A 21,691-nucleotide genomic window follows, 5' to 3' on the forward strand; every position below is an offset into this window, starting at 1 on the left:
CTGGCTGCTTATTTGCAGTGTTTTAGTGTTCTTTACACGTGTGTTTTCTCTGATGTACTAATACCCAGCTGCTTGGGTAGTGTTTAGGGCCAACCCAGTAAGCATATCTGTATGATTTCATAGTCCACAAACCTCACCTGATGGTGGCAAGGTGATCTGCACTGTGCAGGTGCTGTAGCAAGGCCTGCAGTGCTCCACAGCTCAGTGCTTTTTGGTTTTTGGTGCTAAAAGCTGACAGCATCTGAGGAAAAGGAGTGACATTACGCTTGCTGCAAAGGAGGTGGTCTTTTCCTTGCTTCTTTTTTTTTTTTTTTTCCTCAAGACAAATCTGTGCCTTTAAAAGGAAAAGCCCTTTATGAACCCTGTGCTGCTGTGATTTATAGCACGTGTTTATCTGAGCCATAGAACGAAGGGAACAAATCTCGATGCGTTTTGTTATGTGACCAGACCAGCATTTTTGTGCTTATAAATAATGGGAACACTCATTGTGTTAGAGGCATTGTCAACTGAGGCAATAGGTTAAAACAGGTATTAGGGGTTATTTGATCACCGTTACAGATGCACACCTTCTGAAACCTGCGTTTAAGGCAAGATTGAAACTGCCTTATTTCTGCATTTTTGCAGTTTGCATTTTTAGTTGCGGATCCAAATTGGAAGCAGCTTTGCCTGCCAGCTGAATCTCGATAAGATTTTATTGAAGGTGAAAGTCTGCGAAGCAGGGAAGCACATATGTTTAAATACCGTTGAGGTCTATGGGTACAAATATCTGCTCAAGTGTTTTCTTGAAAACAGTCATATTTCAAGTAGACTTCTTGAGTTTCTACTTCAAAGAATGTGTTGAATCCAACTGGGAGACACTTTCTTAGCTGGAGAATGCCAGTTCTGAACCTCTGGGCCCTTGCAGTTTTGTGTTATTTCTACTTACATGCTGTAGAATTATGGATTGCTTACTGTATGTACTTCCTTCAGGCTGGATGAAGTTGACAGATCCACCTTTAAGTGGTGTTCCTGACATCAGAAGTGGGCCAGCCCATGTGTTCCTCTTGTACTCATTTGCAATCTGCAGTCTTAGCTGAAAATGGAGAAGGAGGTCTGTTTGTAAATCTCCTTGTGCAAGTCTGGGGGAGCTGGAATTCCTTTCGTGTTCCTTGGGAAGGCAATATGACAGAAATGTCTTGCTTTGTACCATTAGCCAAGGAGAAATTGCATCCAGAAGGTGAAGGTGGTTGGATTGTTTGCTTATTTATTGGCTGCAGCGGAAGGAAAATTATGCCGAGTATTTCAGAATCTCTCTTTGTGTCTTCCTGGGTATAGAAAATGAAGGACAAGAGAGGAAACAGCTCACCACGTTTTAGCTGAGAAGCTGATGCTGATTCCAGACTTCAGCATTCCTTTAGGCTGTTCCCAGTCCTGTTTTCTAGAAGATTGTAATTGCTCTCTGCCTGCTGGAGTTTGGGGAATTTTTTTTTCCTCTTTGCCCCATTTGTGTTGTATGCTCTTCACTACTGATTGATTTGAAAATGTTGAAGCTATCTTAAAATATTTTGGTGTTCTCTTCTGCTTTCAGTGTGAAGACGATCTGTCTCAGAGCGAGCAGGGTACAACTGAAATAGCACCTGAATATGGGCCAGAAGACAGAGTTGACGTTCGATACCTTCAGTGGCTAAATGGGAAGCTGAGGTTCCAGTGGCGGAGTTTGCATGCTCAGCACCAAGAGCAATGCAAACTTTTACATAAGGTAAATGATTCCTGTAACCTGCTGTGGCACTGTTTATTATTTAAAAGCCTCGTCAGCTAGTGCTACATGTATAAATTATTCTTGGTTGCTAGTTCGGCATTTTCTCTAGATAAAAGTGAATTACTCTAAATATAAATACCCTCACCTTTCCCCAGTGGGGCAGAACAATGAGAAAATAAAGCACGGACTGTGTTCATAAGGTTATAGTTGTATAAAAGTTTCCCTTCCAGGTTAGCGTGTTAGTCACTTCTGCGACCAGGTAAGCTGTCTCTGTGTTTCTCAGAAAACGCCTGCTAGAAGCATGACAGAGCATTTGGCTCCCAGAGCCAAGCTGTGACTCTGGATGTTAGTTTATAACAAGAGTGCATTCAAAATGTTGAGCATAGGTGTTGAAAGTCATAGCAGCAAAACAAAATGCAGATTCCCCTTCTGCAGTACTAGGGTGCATCCGAACAGAACCCAAAAAACCTACCTGCTTGTAAAATCGGGATAGAATAGCACTCTGCATCGCTGAGATTCCAGTTTCGTTCCGCTTCATGAACAATGTTTATGTGACCACGTGAGAAATGCAGCTATCTGGGAGCACCATGTCTGCTTAGCATAGAAACAACCTGTAGGCCCAAAGTTGACAGCAGTGGCTACTGCTGAGACAAGTTAAAATAAATAAATAAAAATACTCCTAAAAGTTATTCAGTGGTGTTTTCTTTTATCCCCCACCTTCTGCATTCACATCTCTTCAGGTAATTGTATGGATCAGCTTGGTGTTGTACCCAGAAGCTTCATAGAGAATCTTTCTGAGGCTAAGAACAGGTTTAAGAAACTTCTCCTCAAAGAAGGCACATCAGAAAGTCGTCAGAATCAGAACAAGAGGCTTTTGAATGAAGATGCCTTCTTGGCTTTAATCCCGCATGTGACAGAGCAAGGCTGAAAACTGTAATGAGGTTACATTTTGTTCTTTACATGAATTGATTGCTGGGGAAGATGTCTGATTGACAGCCCAAGGGAAAGATCAGGTGCTGTGTGTGCAGCATCTAAAGTAACCTTTTGCTTCTTGTTGCCCACAGTGAATGTGCTTTCCTGAGCTGGAAAGGAAGATAGCAATTCACTTTAAGTGCAGGTGCAATCCTCGGCTTTTGCGCTGAGATTACAGGATGGTGATGCTGTTGGGAGAGATGCCTTAATGATGTAAAGCTCAAATGAAATGATTGGTATCTCCTCCCCTTGAAAAGCTACCTCTATTTTGGGTACGCTGATTTTTATGGTAGGTGAGGCAAATATCTCCGTAACTCATCATCAGTGCTCTGACTGAGCTAGGAGGTGGCAGTAACAAATCATTAGGCAGTCTCACTACCTCAGCTTGCAGTTAATGAGAGCAAGAAAGAATTAAGAGCAGGTCAAACCAGGGGCCTCGAGAACAGACACTCTCTCATGGTCCAGATCGGGCGCCGAAAGGAAGAGGTGCTGATTAGGCAACACTGCTTAATTGTTGACAGAGGACATGATGACCTCCTATGGGGACTGTCCTTTTAAATAAACCTGGGCTCTTTTCCCCCTCTGGCTACCTGAGGGAAAATGTTAATGTTAGGACTGATGCAGTCAAGAACATAGGAGACAGGTTAAATATGATGCAGTTCTCCACCCGAGGATGGACTGGAGTCCAGCTCCTCCAGTGGTGATCACACACCGATACTATGCACAGTGAGGTATGTATGTGTGACTGTGGGAGTTCTGTCAGAGCTGTAATAAATTGCAGGGCTCTGATTTATGTTTTAGTCTGAATTAAAAGCAGAAAAATTGAAAGGCAAAAGTGGCTGGAAGGGATTTCATTACAGTGCCACATTAATGTTAAGTCTCATGGTACCGCAAAACATAACGTGTACAATTTAACAGCTGCATAAACAACAATTGATATTTTCTGATTCTTTATAGAAAACTTTTGTTTTTGCATTAACTTAGTTTTAAAACTTTTAAGCTACTCTGCTTTGTTACAGGACTGAGCTGATCCAATATGACCTGTATGAGCTGTTGCTTTTCTCATAGAAACCACAAACATGGTATGCGAAAGGCTAATGAGTGTTATGATTTTTAATTACACTGACAGATGTGGAGGGCTTTCTCTACAAAATGATAATTATGGCTTTTACTCTGTTTAATAACTTATCAGGTTATGTATCTCAGCTGTGAAACAGTCTTATTTACTGCTGATCATGAGCTATGGTTTTTGCCAAGCAGTGGCGACACATCCACAGATTTCATTTTGTGACTCACACAGGCTTTAAAATACCATATTCTCTATTTGGGGCTTTCTGAGAAAAATGCATCACGCTTGGAAAATGTTCTCATTCAGGAAATGACTGCTTTGCCATGCTATTTTTTAAGCATGGATATTGCTATTGGAAATGAGAATTGCTTATTGAGGATCCAACAAGAAGCTACCAAGATGGCGAAGGACTAGGTAAGATGAACGTGGTCTCCAAGATGAAGCTGAGGGAGTTGGGTTTGTGCTGTCTGGATGTGGGAGGCACCAGCAAATCGCTGCCTTCAGCTAAATGACAAGTAGTTACACGGAAGATGGTTCTGTATTGTTTTTAGTAGTACCAGATGACAGACTAAGAGAAAAGAGCCTCAGGTGGTAGCATGGCAGGTTCAGGCATGTTAGAAAAAGCATGTTTGGGGTGATGGGCAGCGTTGGAGCAGGTCAACAGAGATAATGAACAATTTCCATCCTCAAAGGTTTGCAAAACTTGCATGCATGTGTTGACAATGGGCCTTCTCAGAGCAAGGGGCTGGACTGAAGATATACAAGAGGATTTTTCTTCTGTGATTTTGTGGAAAAAATACTGAATTGCTCAGGTGATGGGGGACGTGTACTTTCAGGTTACAAGTGATGACTCATGTCATAATGAAACAGCGCTGTATTGCCTGGAGAAAGGGAAGAGGAATGGTAGGAGGGAAATAGGAGGTGAAATGGAAAAATAACTGACTCTTCTTTCTCTAAAGTGCACAGCCGGTAACTGAAACCCTCGTCTCTGGGGTATGGGATCCCTGGGAGCCCCGTGTTCTCTGTCCTGTCTGCAGCTGCTGAAGGTTGATGGCGTGAAGTTGTGCAGCAAGCAATTCGGGTTAGTGAGGAGGGAAGCCTCCCTGGATCTACAGCCTGACTGCTTGTTAGGTGCTCAGACTAGCTGCTCCTCCCTGCCAGCCCTCATGAGCTGCTCTGAGCGACTGCAGCTCCCGGGAGGCTTGTTGGAGCTCACAGACACGCACACGTGGCCTGCTGGAGGATGGAGACCTCCTCAGGGAAATCTTAACCTCTCTGGTGCTGAGGAGCTTTGCAGCCTGAGGCTGTGAGCTGTTGAATAACGTTATAATGGCTTCTCGACATGGGCAGGTTGGCCTGCTTTGAAAGTATAATAGAGCAATTCTACCTTAATTCCCTCAAAATTCTCAGTGGTACTTATTTACCTGGTATGCATTCAAATATATCGAAGCATGAGGGAGAAATTACCATCTTAAGGCACGCCTCATGGCTCCTGCTGTTCCATTTCTTCTTCTTTCTATCAAGTACCAGTGGAATATCTGCCAGGTTTTTGATCCCTCTTGAATTCATAGGGGAGAGCAGCTGTTTTTTGTTAGACCTTGAATTGCCACTTTACCTTTAAAAAAAAAAAAAAAAAAAAAAAGTGAATGAGAAGCCTTGTATAGTTTCAGACAAAGAGGTAGGAACCTGAATATTTTAAAATTGTCTTTTTTTAAAAAAATTCATTGTGCCGCAATCAGCATGTGAAAAGAAATAGTGGAGTTTCTGCAAAGCTGATGGATTTCCTGTGGGTATTTTCAGCTATCCTCTATCCACTGAAAACTAGGACAAATTACAGCTGAAATAGGGGAGGGTTAGGCTGAATTAAGATGTGAATTTTGTTAAGCAGGTAGATATCTGATTGTGGACTATGGGCATAGGTTAGTAGGAATAAAACGATATTAAATGGAGTTCCTGACAATAGGAGAGGGACTCTAACATAACTGTTGTTATCAGATTGTGGTAAAATGACTACAGTGGTTGTAATGTGCTTGGAAACTGTAAGAGCAAGAGTTGTGTTCTGTTAAGAAGGATGCAAAGCAGTGCTGGGAAATACCTCCAATGAAAGGAGAGGTTTCTTGTGCCTGCTTCAAACTAAGCAGTATAAAACAAGATGTATTACAGTGGATTAGATTGGTGGTGTCTATATATCTGATAGAGTAAAAGAGCAAAGGGGCAGGGACAAGTCTTGTTGTGAATAACAGGGCAGACTGATGCTGAGAGATGACCACGTTACTGGTAGTTTGAGTGATCTGAGCTGCAGGTGTTGGGTGCACCTATATCTTGGTACGAAGTCTGCTGTAAATGTCTGCATTGGTTAAATAAATCTTCTTTTGAGATTTTTGGTATTTGAAAATCTTTGTTTTCCTAACACGAATCTGCCCTTAGATCTCAATGGTGCATTCTTTAGTGCAGTAGAAGCTTTTCCTCTTGTGCACGCGTGTGAGCTGTGAACAAGTCCCTTTTTCATCTTCTCTTACATGGATTAGGCAAGCTGATCTCTTTGCAAATTGTCTAAACTCACGGGCGTTTAGGAATTGGTATGGGAAGCTTCCTAGAAGTGGCATTCGAGGAACTGTGCCTGTAGTCTGGAGCAAAGAAGGTTAGTGTAAGGTTAAATCGAACCTGCCTCCTCTGTTGTCTGTTCCCGTTGAGTACAGCGACAGCTACACATGCCCTGTCTCTCACCCTTTTCTCACCCATTTCTTTTGTCTCAGTAGCATTTCCAGCGTTAGGGTATTTGCTTTGGGCTTTAGCTGGTAGCCTAGCTGCAAGAGGGGTTGAAATTCAGCCCCGGTGCTGGGGCCCAAGGGTTTTGCTGCTGCAGTTACACAAGAATGCAGCCGAGAGGAGTGGTGAGTAGAGAGGAAGAACATTGTGTGGGGAGGTGCTTTTTTTATTTTTAAACTTGCATAGCTTTGCACATGTGACAGATGGTTGTCACCAGAAGTGAGTTTGGGGAAAGGAATGCTAAAATATTCCTAAGTTTCAAGGAAGGGTTGATAATTGCCCAGTGCCTGTCAACTTTAAAATAGTTGTCAATACCCAAGTGTATGATAAAATTCATATTAGAATAAAGAAAGAAAAGCAGGAAGCATTCTCTGTCTTCTGGCAGAAATATTAATGAAATATGAGCGATTGTCTGACAAATGTGCACCGCTATCTTGTTTGGCAGCTGCGGTTATTACAGTAACAAAGGGATCAGCTCTGTATAGGAGGGATTGCTTTTTATTGTTCCCTTGACTAACTTGGGAAGCTTCTTCGTCGAGTAATTGATGACACCATCACCAGTGCAGCTGGGACAAGGTCCCGGGAAGAGAAAAACAAGAACATACAGCAGCAAAACAGAATCTTGCTGTAACAAGGTAGCATTTCCTGCTTTAAAGGAATAAATTGCAAATTATCCTGAGGGTATCCTTTACCCCTGTTAAGACTTCTGCTATCTATGTAAATGTTTTTATCCTTCATGCTACATTCAAGAGTGTGCATAGCAAGGAAACAAGGAAAAAGACTCAGAGACATAATGAAGAGAGCAATCTTTCACTTTTACTGTGGTGACAACAGTAGCAATTCTCGCATGTGTTTCTTGTAATAGTGTTGGACAGACTGTTTTGTGGAGTGTGCTCATGAGTCCCTGCAGAATGCTTTAAAGAGGTCTGTTTTGGTGGTGGTAGTAGCTATACTCATGCTTATCCATTGGGAATGGGCTTGTAGCTGCTGCTTCACGTCACCATTGCATCCGTGCAGCCGTCAGATGGCAGCTAACAGTGTTGTTACTGACCGGCTCATCATACTGACAAATATCTTTAATCTGTTCCAGATCCATTTACTCACTAGTGGCTCTCACGTGGACCAGATCCTTGGACATTTTTCCGTCACAGAAATGGATCTCATCAGACAGCCAGAGAACTACAAGCAGGTAATGCTTTTTTCTGTAATACTTGGACACTTAACTTTACTAAGACTGTATTCCTCACAACACTTTTAACCATTTCCAACAGAATTAAAGACCGGTATTACTGAACTGTCTGTCTCCTCACTTACAACTGGTATCCACCAAATGCTTTTTCCTTGTTTGAAAGGGTACAGAAGATAGATATTAGGCTGGGTTTTGCAAAAACTCGTAGATAGGCAGTGGGGAGAGACCTGACTAAAAGTGCCAGTGAAGAAAAGGATTGTAGAATAAACCCATCCTAGATTAGCAGGCCGACTGCTGTGACTTCTATGAGTGACCTGGTTCCATGTTCAGTCATCTGCGAAGTAAAAAATAATTTTCTTCTGCGTTCAGACCGAAACTCCTAGGGCAACATTATTTTTCCTAGCATGCTGTTTTAGCTGTAAGGATATATTTCTGCTGCTCTCAAATATTTGATTACCATAGATGTTTCAATTTATTGTTTGTAGTAGTACAATTCGCCTGTTTTAGTACAATGTAATGCATTTGTTTTACGAAGCAGTTCATGGAAGTTCTTCTATATGTAACTAAAACCAGATTGAAATCTAAGACTTTGGTCCTCACAAAATCAGTATTTGGCATGATTCTGCAGTCTAATCACGTCTGTTTACTCAAGGAAGATACTCTTTCTGCTGACACCTTAAGAGTCAAAATGGCCATTGTAAATATTGCACACACAGAAATTCAGGAAAGTAGATTTGAAGATGGGAGATGGTCTTATGTTCAAACTCCCTAAAGTAAAGTGCACATTAATCTTTCATCACTGAGTATTCTTTGGATGAACCGTTTGCATCCAGCCTCTTGAAAAGGTTCAGCTGTTTAGAATGTTTTCCTGGAATACTGTTTTTTTCCTAGAGCAAGTGGCCAGGTCAGCTTGAGATATTTTTTTTCTTCTTCACAATTCTCCTGCTGTGGTTTGCTCAGCAGCTCAGAGCAGACAGCAGCACGGTCCTCTGAGGCCCATACTTTAGACTTTGAGCTTAGTAAGTGTCCAGAAAGGTCTGGTGGGCTGGGACAAGAAACTTCTAGGCTGTGTAGAAGAACTTTGCAACCACTTTTTTCCAAAGCCTTATTCTGAAATTGTCACAGATATTTTACACTAAAGCATAATGATACTCTAATGAAGCCTGTTTGGTTTTGACAGCTCAGTCAATGAATCATTCAAAAAATCTTCTTTTTTGTATGCTCTTCCCTTTCTTGGGTTAAAACCATAAATCTGGAAGTGGGAGACCATACCATTTGAGCAGGCAGGATGTCATACCTGGTGACACAGTCAGGATTTTTGCTTCAGGTGTGCTGTAAGGGAGAGGATCAGGGTAAAATAGGAACAATCTGTATTGATTTCAAACAGGATGGTCCAGTCAAGGAATGTTAGTGGACTTTCGTGTTGCTTGGTTGTAATCTGTGAAAGTTTCATTCTACCTTTCCCAAGTTTAAACAGTGAATAAATAAAATGAGAGCCACCCCTTCAGAATGGTTGATCAGTGAGATGGACAGAAGCAGGACAGGAGATATTTTCTTCAAATGAGCTGTGGGTGGCCAGTTTCCATCTCCAGAGTCTGCTGCTCTAGCAGGTGTGGTCCCAAACAAGTTCCAGTTCTAGTGTGTGTGCATTAGAAGTTCTTTTCCTGTGTCACTTACTGCTTGGACTGGTCCAAAATTGGAATTGTTTCTCAGCATTGTCAGCTGTGAAATTTGTGACTTCTTGAAGCTTTCCAGCTTATTTAAGAAAAGGGGTTCTTCTAGTTCATTCCTTTGTGCCTGATTCTAAAATGAAAGGAAAAGTTGTGGGCTGTCCTCACTACACTTCAGTATACATATTTTCAAGAGACTTAACATTTTAACTGTCACCCTTTGAGTAGCTTTTGTCTCCCTTATCCTTATTTCCCAAAGAGCAGCTTCCAGAAGTCAGATGCTTGGTGTGTATGAAGAGCCCGATATAACAAGGTGTTGCAGGCTTGAAAAGGCAAGGCTATTGCAAGTGCCAGTTTTCCAGATGGATATAGTACTCAGTATGCAAAGTGCTGCTCCTTTGGAAAACATAGTGAAAAGCCTAATTTTCAAATATCTTCATAAGATTAAGTGAATTATGCATATTTGAATAGCTTGGTTTCAGATATTGGTGCAGATGGCAGCACTCTGCCAAATGTTTTTTCTAAAAACTGTGAAGTAATTTTTTCCTCTTTGAGTAATATGACATTTCAGTTAATGTCACCTCAAATAATAACCTGCTGCATGTATCAATAGAGAGAGCAAGCATATGCATTTCTTACTGTAATGCACCCCGTAATGGTGGATGGTGTTGTACATTCCTTCTCATGTTAGGCACCTCTCACAGAGAGAAATGCATAAACAGATTGAAGTGTCAAAAATCAGCCATCACAGAAAGGACATTGGACTGGTTTTATTGAAGCCAAGAGTTCATTTTCATCTATAATATCCTGATATAAGATGTTCTGACCTGCAATAAAACAAGAGATGTTTGTTCTGACAGGGGAAGCGTGCTAGAATACAGAGCTATGAAGCTGAACTTCAGTTTATGAAATGGAAAAGTCGTGCCACCCCTCTTCTATAGCAGTTGCACATTCACTTTAACTCGTTCAAATGTTCTTCCCTTGAATTTCTGACAATAAAACTCTTTTGATATGTTTTTATGTACAGGGATTTTACTGGATGTTATTAGTCTTTTATCATCATAAACGTCTTTGTCAGGTTCATAGAGCTGGAAGCGTTCCCAGTGTAATAGTTTTAATTATGTTTGTCCCTAGTGAGGCACGATCAAAATTCCAACTTCTCCTGCAGTTTGACTTGGCTGTGGTTATCTGCGTGTGCAGTTTTGAGTCATTGGTCACTGCCTTGTTTGATTCCTGTGCCGCCCAGAGATGTTGGTGCATGGGAGATGATGTTATTTCAACCGGTGTCCCATTTCCAGGGATGTGTGCATGCTCCTGTTAGTTCTTGTCCTCTACGTGTGTGTCTTTCCTAAGATGTTGTAGGGAGTGGCTGTGATGTGGGACAGATTATGTAGTTTTTCAGACTTGTGATCCCAATGTGATATAATCCCCTCCTTGTGTATGAAGCCCACCTACCTTAATTCAGCACTGCAGTGTCACCAGCTCTGATGTTGTACTTTGAGTTTGAAAAATGTATGTTGCCCTTCAGAGTCATTAAATTAACTTTCTCATCAAACTGTGAGCATGTCTAGCAATCAATGAACTGTGAAGCAAATCAGCCTATTCCTTTGGTTCCTTCTCTCTCTTCTTATATCGCTTTATGCATGGAATTCAGTTTTGCTGGTTTTGTGATTAGCAAAGATTAAAAACTGTAGTCAGAACTCAGGTCGTTGGTGCAATGTTGGCAGTGTTGGAGAGGTCATTGAAATAGTAATGAGTAAAGACGACACCTTTAAATGCCAGTAGATCGATTTACTGTGTGTGTCAGCAAATAAATAATGCAGCTGTCTGCCAAATTGATGTGCAGAGAAAGCAATAGAACTGGGGTGTGAATAGCTAATAATTTTGCTTCAAAATTTGATGGAAAATGTTTATACTTGCTGATTATTAACCTGTTTTAAGGGGAGTTTCTTTGGCCTAAGGATCTAAGGTCCTTGGTAGGAAGTAAATAACACCAAACAAATAGCCTGTCTGGCTTTGTGTACGTTATGCACGGTCAATTCCACACCCATAAAAAATTCAGGTGAGCTTTAGCTCTCCTGGCAGCAGAGATTGGGTGGGCTGGGATAGGATGGTGTTGGCGTAGCTTGAGTCTGCTTTCTGGGTTGTTCACGTGTGAGTAGAAGATGTCAACGAACACCATGTATATTGCTTCCTTCAGTCAGATGGGACTCCATAATTTCTTATCAGGACATTCAGAGGGTAAATAATCAAGTTGTAAGGTGAGTTGATTGTAGGCACTAAATCTCTTGGGCGGGTTCTGTTAAAAACATCTGTCCCAGCTGGCTGATACAGATGGGCGACACAACAGGTTTAGTCCCTGTGAGGAATAACTTATTGCTGTTCATGAATTCAAACCTTAAAGAGCTTCTGTGCCTTTCAGAACAAGTAGATGTGGGCTGGGAATATTAGGGCTTGATAGGCTTTGAATTTTTAAAAATGTTGAATGCATTTAAGAAGTTGCTTTGCACAGAATTAAGTGTTCAGTTTGCATCATGTGCATGCTCCTGTGGGCTCCTGCACTTCTTGGCATAAAATCTTCCTGATCTGCTGGAGTATTTTGTCTGCATAAGCACGTTAAATGGTATGATCGTCCAGTGTTCTCAGTGCACAAACATGATGTGTGCAAGTTGTTAGTCCATTTCTATCCGAGTAACAGCACCACCTCCTGGAATGTATGTAAAGGCTGAGCAGTAAAAGTTATCTAATGCAAGTCATTCGGCTGGTTATTGAACAATTACTCCAGTATTACACGATCTCCAGAAATGTATCCTAAATTGCTGACTGTCCTGGATGAAAATGGAATAACAGTGGTGGGATGACTCCAGCTGCTGCGTGCCAGGCTAAATTTGGTGTCCTTGTAGTGGTCGTTTGGGACCTTATGAAATATTCTTGGTGCTGACAGGCGCTGCAGGCAGGCGCTAGGTGAGAATAAGCAGTTAAAACCCTGCTGCGAAGCTTGACACTGTGTCCCATTGCTGATTTGACACAGACCTCTGCTAGCGTGTAGTGCGTGTAGTGTGCTTGCTGTAATCAGCCCCGTTACGGCCTTGTGTGGTAGGGCTGAAGGATATGTAGCCTTATTTGAATTTCAAAGAGCCTGCTATGGGACCATCTCGTATTTTATGATGTCCTTCTAACTGTTGTAAAAGAAGTGTTTGAACCAACACATCTCTCTGAAAGAGCGTAGATACCAATGGAGAAAGTAGTATTTGTGCTACAGTTCGTGGTTTTGCTGTGTAGAAGATTAATTCAGGAGGTGAAGGCTTGTACTGCATGCAAATTCCAGAAAAAAAGGTCTGTTCTTTTTGGGGAAAAAATGACCTTGAGCTTCAAAGACAAGTTGTCTTCATTGGCATAAATTGTTGTAGATTCATCATCTTCTGTTATGCTCCTCCTGATCTGTCCCTCAGCTCTTTTTTTTCTTAAATGTTCATTGTTTCAGTCCCTTGGTAAGAGCCATATTCTGTCATCCTGTCCTGGAACAGGGTCCATATTTTATATGTTCTAACTACTGTTCTAATTCAGGATACCTGCACCTATTGTGTTTCAATTTCTTGAAAGGAAAAAAAAAAAATACTTGAAATTTCACAGGTTGACTCTGCACAGAAAATATGACAAACTTCAAGAGTAATTGCAGAGTGGCTTGTGAGTATTTGTGCATTTGTCGTCTGTTTGTGTTTTCTGTGCATATTCTGAAATCTCTCTGTGACAATCTTCATGGAGATTAATCTTATTAAATGTTATGCCAGGCTCTGTGTGAGCTCTTTGTAGAAAGACTGTGGCATGAGCATATTTTCAGTGCGGGGAGAAGCTGTGTTTCTGTGAATGAGATCAGAAAGGTGGAGAACAACCTTCCCCAGAGGAACAGAGAGGTCCGTGACACAATTCTTGGAGCAATAGGGCGGAAGAGACAGCCAAGCCCCAGAGGATCTGCACACAATGAGATTTAGAGTTACTCCACACACTGCCAGAATAAACTCAGTTTGAATTGTTGGTGGCTTCTGACCATTTGCTAAATCTGCTTACAGGGCTTCAGGTGACCAGAACCTTTAAACCTTGGCATTGCTGAATTTTATTTTCAGAACAAATAAGTTGATGCATTCTGTAGCAAGTGTATCTTTTTCTTTTCCATTTACTGAACTTTTTCAAGGTAGAATTATTTTATTAAACCAATGCTTCAAAAGTTTTACCTGTTTTTTAAGCAAGTTTGTTTTCATTGGTGCTTGCTGCTAGGTGCATCTTATTTTCTTTAGTGATGTAACGAGAAGAAGTTCTAGAACTGATGACCTTTACAACAACATTTCAGGGTTCACCAATGAATTGTATGTTAGACGCATGGACATACATGTTTTGAAAAGGTCAATTATGACAAGTGTTTGGAATCTGCATAATTACACTCACCACAATGCTTTGAATAAAAATAGCAAGTGCTTTGCCCTTTTAAGTATTTTCCTCTCAGTTTTTCCTCTCTTCCTGTCTTTAGCTTGCTTTTACTAAACCATTCCAACATTGAGGAACACGGACTGTGTCAGGAATCCCAGCTGCAGGCTCTGAACAGGAGGAGGAAAATGAGAGCAGGATGGACAGAGCTGCTTTGCTCTGGCTCTCTTGCAGTGAAGTCAGATGGAAGCTGGAAGAGATGCCCCTGGACCACCTGTGTTATGTAGGGCTTTGGGGATGGTGGTTCTGATAATGAATTCAGGTTATCTGGGTGAAAAAAGACCCAGGTGGGGGCACAAAGGAGATGCTATGGCAGGAGGTATTGAATATGGATGGGAAGGTGAGGACCAGACAGGGGAGAGTAAGGGGCAGAGAGGTGTGAATGGCAAAGGTCAGTCTGTAGAGACCTGAGTTACGTGTCTGGCACCTGGCAGGATTCGGAGAAATTCCATGCCTGCAGGCAGATATTTCATCCCCCTCATGCAATGGTTGAGTGGGCAACCAGTGCTGCAGTGCACAACCTGCTCCAGCTGCTAGACAGTCTGTTCACGCAGGAGTCTGAGTGTATCCCGTATCTCTAGAGACTGTGATCCTGCAGATAATCAATGGATATCTCTGGTGCTGCAGGGGGAATTTTCAAAAACATATTTAAAGACAAATATATATTAATAGTCCAAGTTGGAGGAAGAGAAGATGATGCAGTGTAATGAGTAGTGTTTCTTCAGTTGTAATTTTTATGGTGTCTTATCCCAGAACTATTTTATCATTTTTAGAGCAGAGTGTCTTGTTTCCAAGTTATAACTGCAGTGAAGAAAGCGGTTGCTGAAGATGAAGCAGTGGTAAGAGTAGGAGAATCCTTGCCAGAGGAAGGAAGCCTTTGTGGCCAAGCCAGTGGAGCTTTGTCCTGAAGATCACAGTACTTCTGTGCCTCTGAAGTTCCACTAGGCAAGTTACTTAAGCTAGACTTTCCGTGGTGTGCCACTGATGGATGCTTCATGGCTTTCATGTGCCCACTTTGATACTCAGGGATACGATTTGTAGAAATGTTGAGTAGCAGCTTCTGAACTTAGTAGGCCCTCTGCTTTAGAGCCCTTCAAGACTTCTGGCAGTGCTGGCATCATCGTTTAGAAATGTCAGACTTAACCCAAAATGGTCTTCACAGCACACAGCTCTACTGAAGTATTAGAGTGGATCCTGGAGTCAGTGGTGTTAATGCATCCTGAGCCAGCCGCCTCGATTTATCACTGGAGCTGATCAGCAGAGGCCCCACACCACGGTTGCGTTGGCTCGGGAGCTAACTCGATCAAAACTACCTAAAGCATCTCTGCAAGCTGTTGAATTGAGTTAGGCAGATGTATCCGTGAAGTGCTTTATAATAATTTTTAAATTCTCTGGAAATCAGGTCTCAGAAGTCTCAGTTAAGGTATCCAAAAGAAAAAGAACTGTTTTACTTTCATCTCTTTGCTTTCATTTTCCATTTGTAAAACGACAATAATGCTTACCTCTCATCTCACATGGGTCATTAGGAAAGATAACTTGTTTATGCGGAAGATAAGAAATTCTGCCTTCAGAATGGGATTCCAGTGATGTATGGCAAATAAGTCCGTGGTTTTCCTCTGAAGAACAGGCAGAATAATATGCAATTTAAAGAAAGGAAAAGCAGCCAGCTGTTCTGTGACCTCAGTGAGACAGGTGATGAAGGGAAATATTTTGGTCACATAATGCTAGGCCTTACAGCCATGGGAGGGTCAAATTAATGTTATTCGGGTAGCTTGAATTCTGACAGCTTTTAACTTTGAACGCTTCAGTTTCCAGCCCTAGCAGTTATCTTAGTGCACTGTGCATTAAAAGTGTAAGACTTACTACCCTGCACTCTGAACAACACCGCCAGTCAAAGCCAATGTTGTTTGTTTTTTTTATCCCTCCATGTTAAATTACTTAATGTTTTGTGTTGTTGTTCCAGCCACCTCAGACGTTTTGTATGCATGGTTGTCAGATTGCTGAGAACTAACATGGGGGCTGACACGTTAATATTGCAGAGGAGAGCAGAGCTTACAACGTGCTGAATTACATAGTGCCAGCTCCAGCACCTAAACGCAGGAGGCCTGGAGGCTCACACAGGAAATCTCAATGGAGCCGAATGATCTGAAGCATGGGAATTTTGATGGTGGTTTTTCAAATAAGAAAGAATATGAGCATCACCTGCAGACTCAAACGAAATACGGCCTCTGTGGTGCTGTGCAATGAGCTGGGTCAGGAGCCTTCTGGAGTGTTTCAGTGATGCCAATAGGCTGGCAGAGCAGGGTGCTGCTCTCCTGTTGGTGTCCTGATGCAGTTAAGCTGAAGGATAAAGCAGGAACTGGCTTTAAACCACCACGGATTACGGTGGTTGAAAGATTTATTTGCTGCATATCTCTAGTTTGGTCTTCTGGTGGTGTGACGACAGGAGCAGAGTGCCTGCTGCGGGGCTGTGCTCTGTGAAGTCTGGCACATGGGGATGTGCAGAGCTTCAGGGCCTGCAGGGAGGATGAGCTCTGTGTGCTAGGAAACGCACGTTTTCCTTCTGTGTGAGGATGTTCAGCATTGGGACTGCCTAGATCACCTTTAAAATCTACAGTACTTATTATTTATTGTTGCTTTTCTCAGAGACAGCTCAGTTGGCTCGAGGTTTGGTACATTGGAGGTTGTAGAAATTGGAAAAAGCTGTTGTATTTTATTTCTTCCAGCTATGTACATGCAAGCCCTGCCTTACAATTACTGGAGCAGCAGTGGATGGTGTTTTACAAATGGGATGACTTGGTTGTTGTCATGTATTTCCTACAGAGTAGGAGAGTGGCTACTGAGAAAACAATTTAAAAATAAAATCAAGAACACTCGGCGATTCAGATAACGTTTTCTCCTTCTCTCATTTCGCTGTAAGGAAAGAGTAAGTGCCAAGAGAGCAAGGAGGCTGTCAGTGACAGCATGTGCTGCCCACCTTGTGCTGCATGGAAAGAACAAAGAATTTTATTTCTGCCTTATTTTAATGACTCACTCTATGGAAGGAGGGGGGGAGGTTGCTGTGTCATTTTCCTCCCAAAATTCCACAGACGATTAATTTTCAGTTCATTTGCTGACATTTATCACATAAAACGTGGCTTGTCATAGTAGTTACTAAACCCTGTTGGAAACGGCAGATCAGATTCATTTGCAAAAATGAGGCAGAGCAGATGCAGCCCTTGTCGTACATCTAAAATCAGGAAGGATTAGAGGTCAGAAGGCTTCAAAGCTGCTTTTATGCAGTGCCTACTTGTAGCTGGGTTTCTGGTCCTTTTTAAGAAAGTGAAAGGCTCTGGCCGGCTGGGCATCATAATAGCAAGAACAATCAATTAATGTCAGATAACATACATTGATCTTTCTAAGGCAAAATTGAGTCAATTTTAGAAGAGATAAATTTTGGGGAAAAAAAAAACAACACACAGCTGAGTATGCATGAGCTTGCCTTTGGATGCTTTGTGTGCTCTCCTGTTGGGGCAGAGCACAGAGCCGATGTCCTGGGCGAGGATTTCCTCTCCTACCTCCCCGGCTGTTCCTCTTGCCTTGCTGCTGGAGGTTTTGCCCCCTCCTGAAGCAGTGGGAACTTGGCCCCCAGCAGGGAATATCTGTGAGTCAGGAAGGAGCTAGAAGTCTGGGTGGAGGTTTGAGGCTGGTGACAGGAGACAGGATGACTGTGTAGCCATGGGAGAGTTAATTTAGGGAGGGCAGAGAGGCTAGAAGTATATGGAGTGACTCTTCCTCATGCTGCAGAAAGAAGGAAACCTCTGTAGGAGCAAAACCTCTGCTTTAAATCTCAAAGAACAAGGATGATCAAAACAATCCCCTCTGTGTTCCTCCTTTCCTGCAACTGTCTGCAGTGTCAGTGGTTTCCTGCCCATCTGATGCCTGCTGTTCCTGCCGGTTCAGTCCTGCCTGCTCTGGGACAGGCACTTCCACCTCCTCAGTCCCCTCAGATCCTGCTGGTGCCTCCCTTTCAAAGCAGCTTGGAGTGTCCCATCCCAGCAGGAGGCAGAGACACGTAATTGAAGAGCTTTGAAAAAGGCAGGTAGGGGCAGAGAATGTGCCTGTGTTTGGGTATCGCTGAGGGAAAATGCCTGTATCTGTGTAGCCAAGTCGGTTAGAGATGGGCTGGATAAGTGGATGATAACGGGGGTGGAAAATTGGGCAGGTTTGCAGGCAATAAATAGAATTTTGGGCATATTCAATGTGCTGGAGGGCAGGGCTGCCACGCAGAGGGACTGAGATAGGCTGGAGGAACGGGATGAGGGGAGCCTCAGCAAGCTCAGTAAGGGCTGGGAGTGGAAAAAATACTTGCAGAGGTCAAGCTGGGAGGAGCTGAGTGCTTAATTAGCAGCTTTGGATCAGCCCTTCCCAAAGGTGCACTGGGACAGAAGGGGCAGCAGGCACGAGTGGGAACAGGAGATGTTCTGGCTGCATGGAGGGGAAAAAACTGCCATGAGGATGGTCAAACTCTGGGGGCAGATCCTGGAGAAAGGGGGACATCTCCGTTGTTGGAGATGTTCAGAACTTGCTGGCAGAGCCTTGAGCACTGTGTTTCCAGTAAGATGTTGGGTTAGAGACCTCCCGTGGTCCATTCCCATCTACGTGGCTGTATTTGGCAGCTGACAAGCAGTTCGTTTGCTTCTTACCCTCAGCTCTGAATCATTCAGTTGTTGAACTCTGCACCTGGCTTCACTTTCCCAGTGCCCCTTCTTGGGAAGGATGCTTTATTTTTTTTTATTACTCCAGACAGTTTTAGTGCTAAAATATTTCTTTAGATATTTTTTTAAGCAAGGTGGCCTCTGGCTGCAATTAGTGTCCCGTTGGAGGAACTGGCAGCATTATATAGCAACACTAAAGCAAATCATTCTACCTCATGGCATTATTACCTTGATCTGAAAATTTCCCCAGGCTGCAATTTGTCACTAATATTGCCTTCAGCTAAACTTATCCATACAAAAAAAAAAAAAAAAGTTAATAGAGCTGCAGTTCTGGAGTTGCCATCACCATTTTTTTGGATGAATTATTACTTGGTATATTTTATTGACCAAGCCCGTAGAGTTCTTGGGCCTTGAAAAACGATGCAGTGGTTCATCACGGACTCCATAAATTGTTGGGCTGTGTAGCAGCAATATCTTACTCTCCTGAGCCGTAAGAAGTGAAGGTATCTCTGAAACACTGTAGATACGTACTGCACTGAGGTAGGAATTGCACCGTGTGGATTGACTGATAGAGACACATTGCTGTGATTGCCAGACAGAACTGATCTGATGACAACTAGTTTTATTGTGGCTTTTGTGCTTTTGCTTGTTTTATGCCACACTTAACAGAATTTGAATGCTGTGACAGCGACATACTGTAAGATATAATTTTACCTGAGACAATGCAGCTGGAATTAATAAATTGGAGAGACAAGGTTGAGGTGCTTTGTCATCAGCTGGTGCTGGGTAATGCTTTCTTGATGGAAGTGCAAGCTGCTGGCTGAAATTCCCACCTGCCACTGGGTCAGGAGGAGCTGCTATTTAGGGACACCCGTGTGAAAAGTGTGTCTTGTCTCCACATTAACAGCAAAAATATGCTGTCTACTTCATCATGGTGTCTCTTAACCTTCCTTGGTAAGAGACTTTGGGTTCAGAGTTGCTTACTTGCTGCCATTCTTTGGTGATGGCTTCTGAAAGGGTCTCAATGGTCCAGCCCAGAGGATCTTAACTGAGGTACTGGGCCCTGAAGGAACAAATTAAATCTCAGGAAACAAAATCGTAAGGTGAGGAGCTGTAAAACTCATAACCCATCTCTTCAATTGTGCCTCGAAGCTAACAGTAGCCACTAGAGTGCAGAGCGTTTTTATGATATGCTTGTGGAGTCATTGCTGCTGCTGTTTTCATCTAGAAAAGAAACCAGTTATTAGCTTCTAACAGAAAAGGGACTCCAGGCTTGTCACTTCCCTCTTGTGCCAATGTGTGGCTGTTAATGAAGGCTGATCCTGAAATGCCACCGAGCTATGATGGTCTTCTGCTCCTTAGCTGGGACCTCTGTTACCTTGGACACTCAGCACTGCCTGGTGCAACACTTCCAGTCCCCCGTGCAGAAGAATTCAACCTCAAGGCCATGCTTAGGACTCTGGGGATGTCTGATAGAGCCCCATTTTCTCAGTGTAGGTTGCCTCTATTGGACCAAATGGATGCATTCAGGCCAGTCTGCCAGCTATGTTGGGTACCCTCCCCTGGTACCTCAATGCAAAACGCCTGCTTTGTTTTCCTCTAGTTCAGCCTAGGCTTCCACTGCCTCAAAACAACACGTAACCCACCTGGAAAGTCAAGCAAAGTAGGGCTATTGTGTTCTCCAGGCTAATGCTAATTAAAGAAGCAAACCACAGTTAAACTCATGTATTCCAGTGACTTTGCTCACAGCTGAGTTGTTACTGGAGAGATGAACTGATTTTTTTTTTTTTTTTTGAGGTGAGAATGCAACTCAGATTAAGAGGAGACTGGTAAAGATTTTTTTAAATAGCCTTTTAAAATTAGACTTTATGTTCAGTTGGCCCATTATGTTGGCTTAACTTAGTTCTACTGGCAGGTATCTTGTTTTTAACCAAGGAAATAGAGCTGTAAAACCAGCTGCTACTCATGCTTTGCAAGTGTTTTCAGAGTTGTGGGTCTTTTAAAACATATTTGTCGCTTCTCTTAACACAGTCCTTTAAGTTAAGATGAAGAGAAATCAATTGATGTAAGGGAGACTAGTGGACTTCAAATAAGTCGTTTCTCTAGTCAATAATGCATATATTAAGATGTGTGAAAATACCTGCCTGCATGGTAGGCTGTGATGGCTTGTCGAAGAGCTAGGCTGGGAGAAACTGTATTCATATCCAGCTGGATGTGCTTATGCTAATCTGCATATCAACTAACTTTTTGTTGTTTAAGTAACATGAATGTCCTGCCCTAATTCTGGGTCTCCAGTGGTGAAGGCCATCCTTCAAGTTTCTTTCCCTGTTCTTGGGTGAGAGTTGCATTTTGTTTAACATTTATATTGGTTAGCGCCGAGAGCTTGGGTTTTGGCTGCTGTGGGCTGCAGACCCGGACACGGAGGATGGTAAGCGCTGTCCTTGATGAACTGTCCCTTGAAGCAGAACTGGGGGAGCCCTGGTTGTCACTGCTCTTCATACCAAGGTTCAGGGCCACCAAGGAGTCTGGCCTCTGAGCTCCTTCAGGACCGGCAGTGGTACCCTATGAGAACAGGTGAACCCCTATGGAGAAGCCCCAGCAAGGAGGGTGAGGCATCAGTACACAACTTGTGCTACACGGTCCTTTATTTTGAAGAGAAATCATGAAGGCTTGAGGGGAGGGAAAAATGCCAATCTCGGCTTAGTGGGTGTTTGGCAGTGCAAGCTGGTTTTAAAAAGCCATTTTTTCAGCTTTATGCAAGGATAGCGTTTTTGTCTATTCACTGCCAAACGCAGGATAAGGATCTTAAGGAAGGACACGGTAGATAGGCATAATAAACTGGTGGCAAAGATAGATGGGCTAATAAAGGGGGGGAGGGTGAAACCAAAAGGCTAAATTCCCCTGTTGACGATAGCACCGACAGCTACCGCACGCGCAAAAGGGACGTGCTCTTCTGCACCGGGTGGTAACATCCAGTGTGGAAACATAATAGGGAAATGGGGATATCAGAATTGTTCAGAAATGTAGCGTTCAGTTCTGAATTTATTGAATTTAAATGAGTTTAAAAAGTGGTTTAGAAATGACTCGTTTCTATTTCTGCGTGCG

The 21,691-nt window shown here is 42.7% G+C and overlaps 1 protein-coding gene across 1 annotated transcript in view; it reads left to right on the plus strand.

The window, feature by feature from the left end:
- TEDC1 (tubulin epsilon and delta complex 1) overlaps nucleotides 1-21,691 on the plus strand; it is a 68,495-nt gene that overhangs the window by 16,507 nt on the left and 30,297 nt on the right. The window contains exons 4-5 of the mRNA XM_084291100.1: nucleotides 1,568-1,738; nucleotides 7,639-7,737. Of these exons, the coding sequence (XP_084147226.1) occupies nucleotides 1,568-1,738; nucleotides 7,639-7,737 (270 nt within the window). The remainder of the gene's footprint in view (nucleotides 1-1,567; nucleotides 1,739-7,638; nucleotides 7,738-21,691) is intronic.

The sequence above is a fragment of the Netta rufina genome (assembly GCF_964035555.1).
Source record: "Netta rufina genome assembly, chromosome: 8".
Classification (NCBI taxonomy): Eukaryota; Metazoa; Chordata; class Aves; order Anseriformes; family Anatidae; genus Netta; species Netta rufina.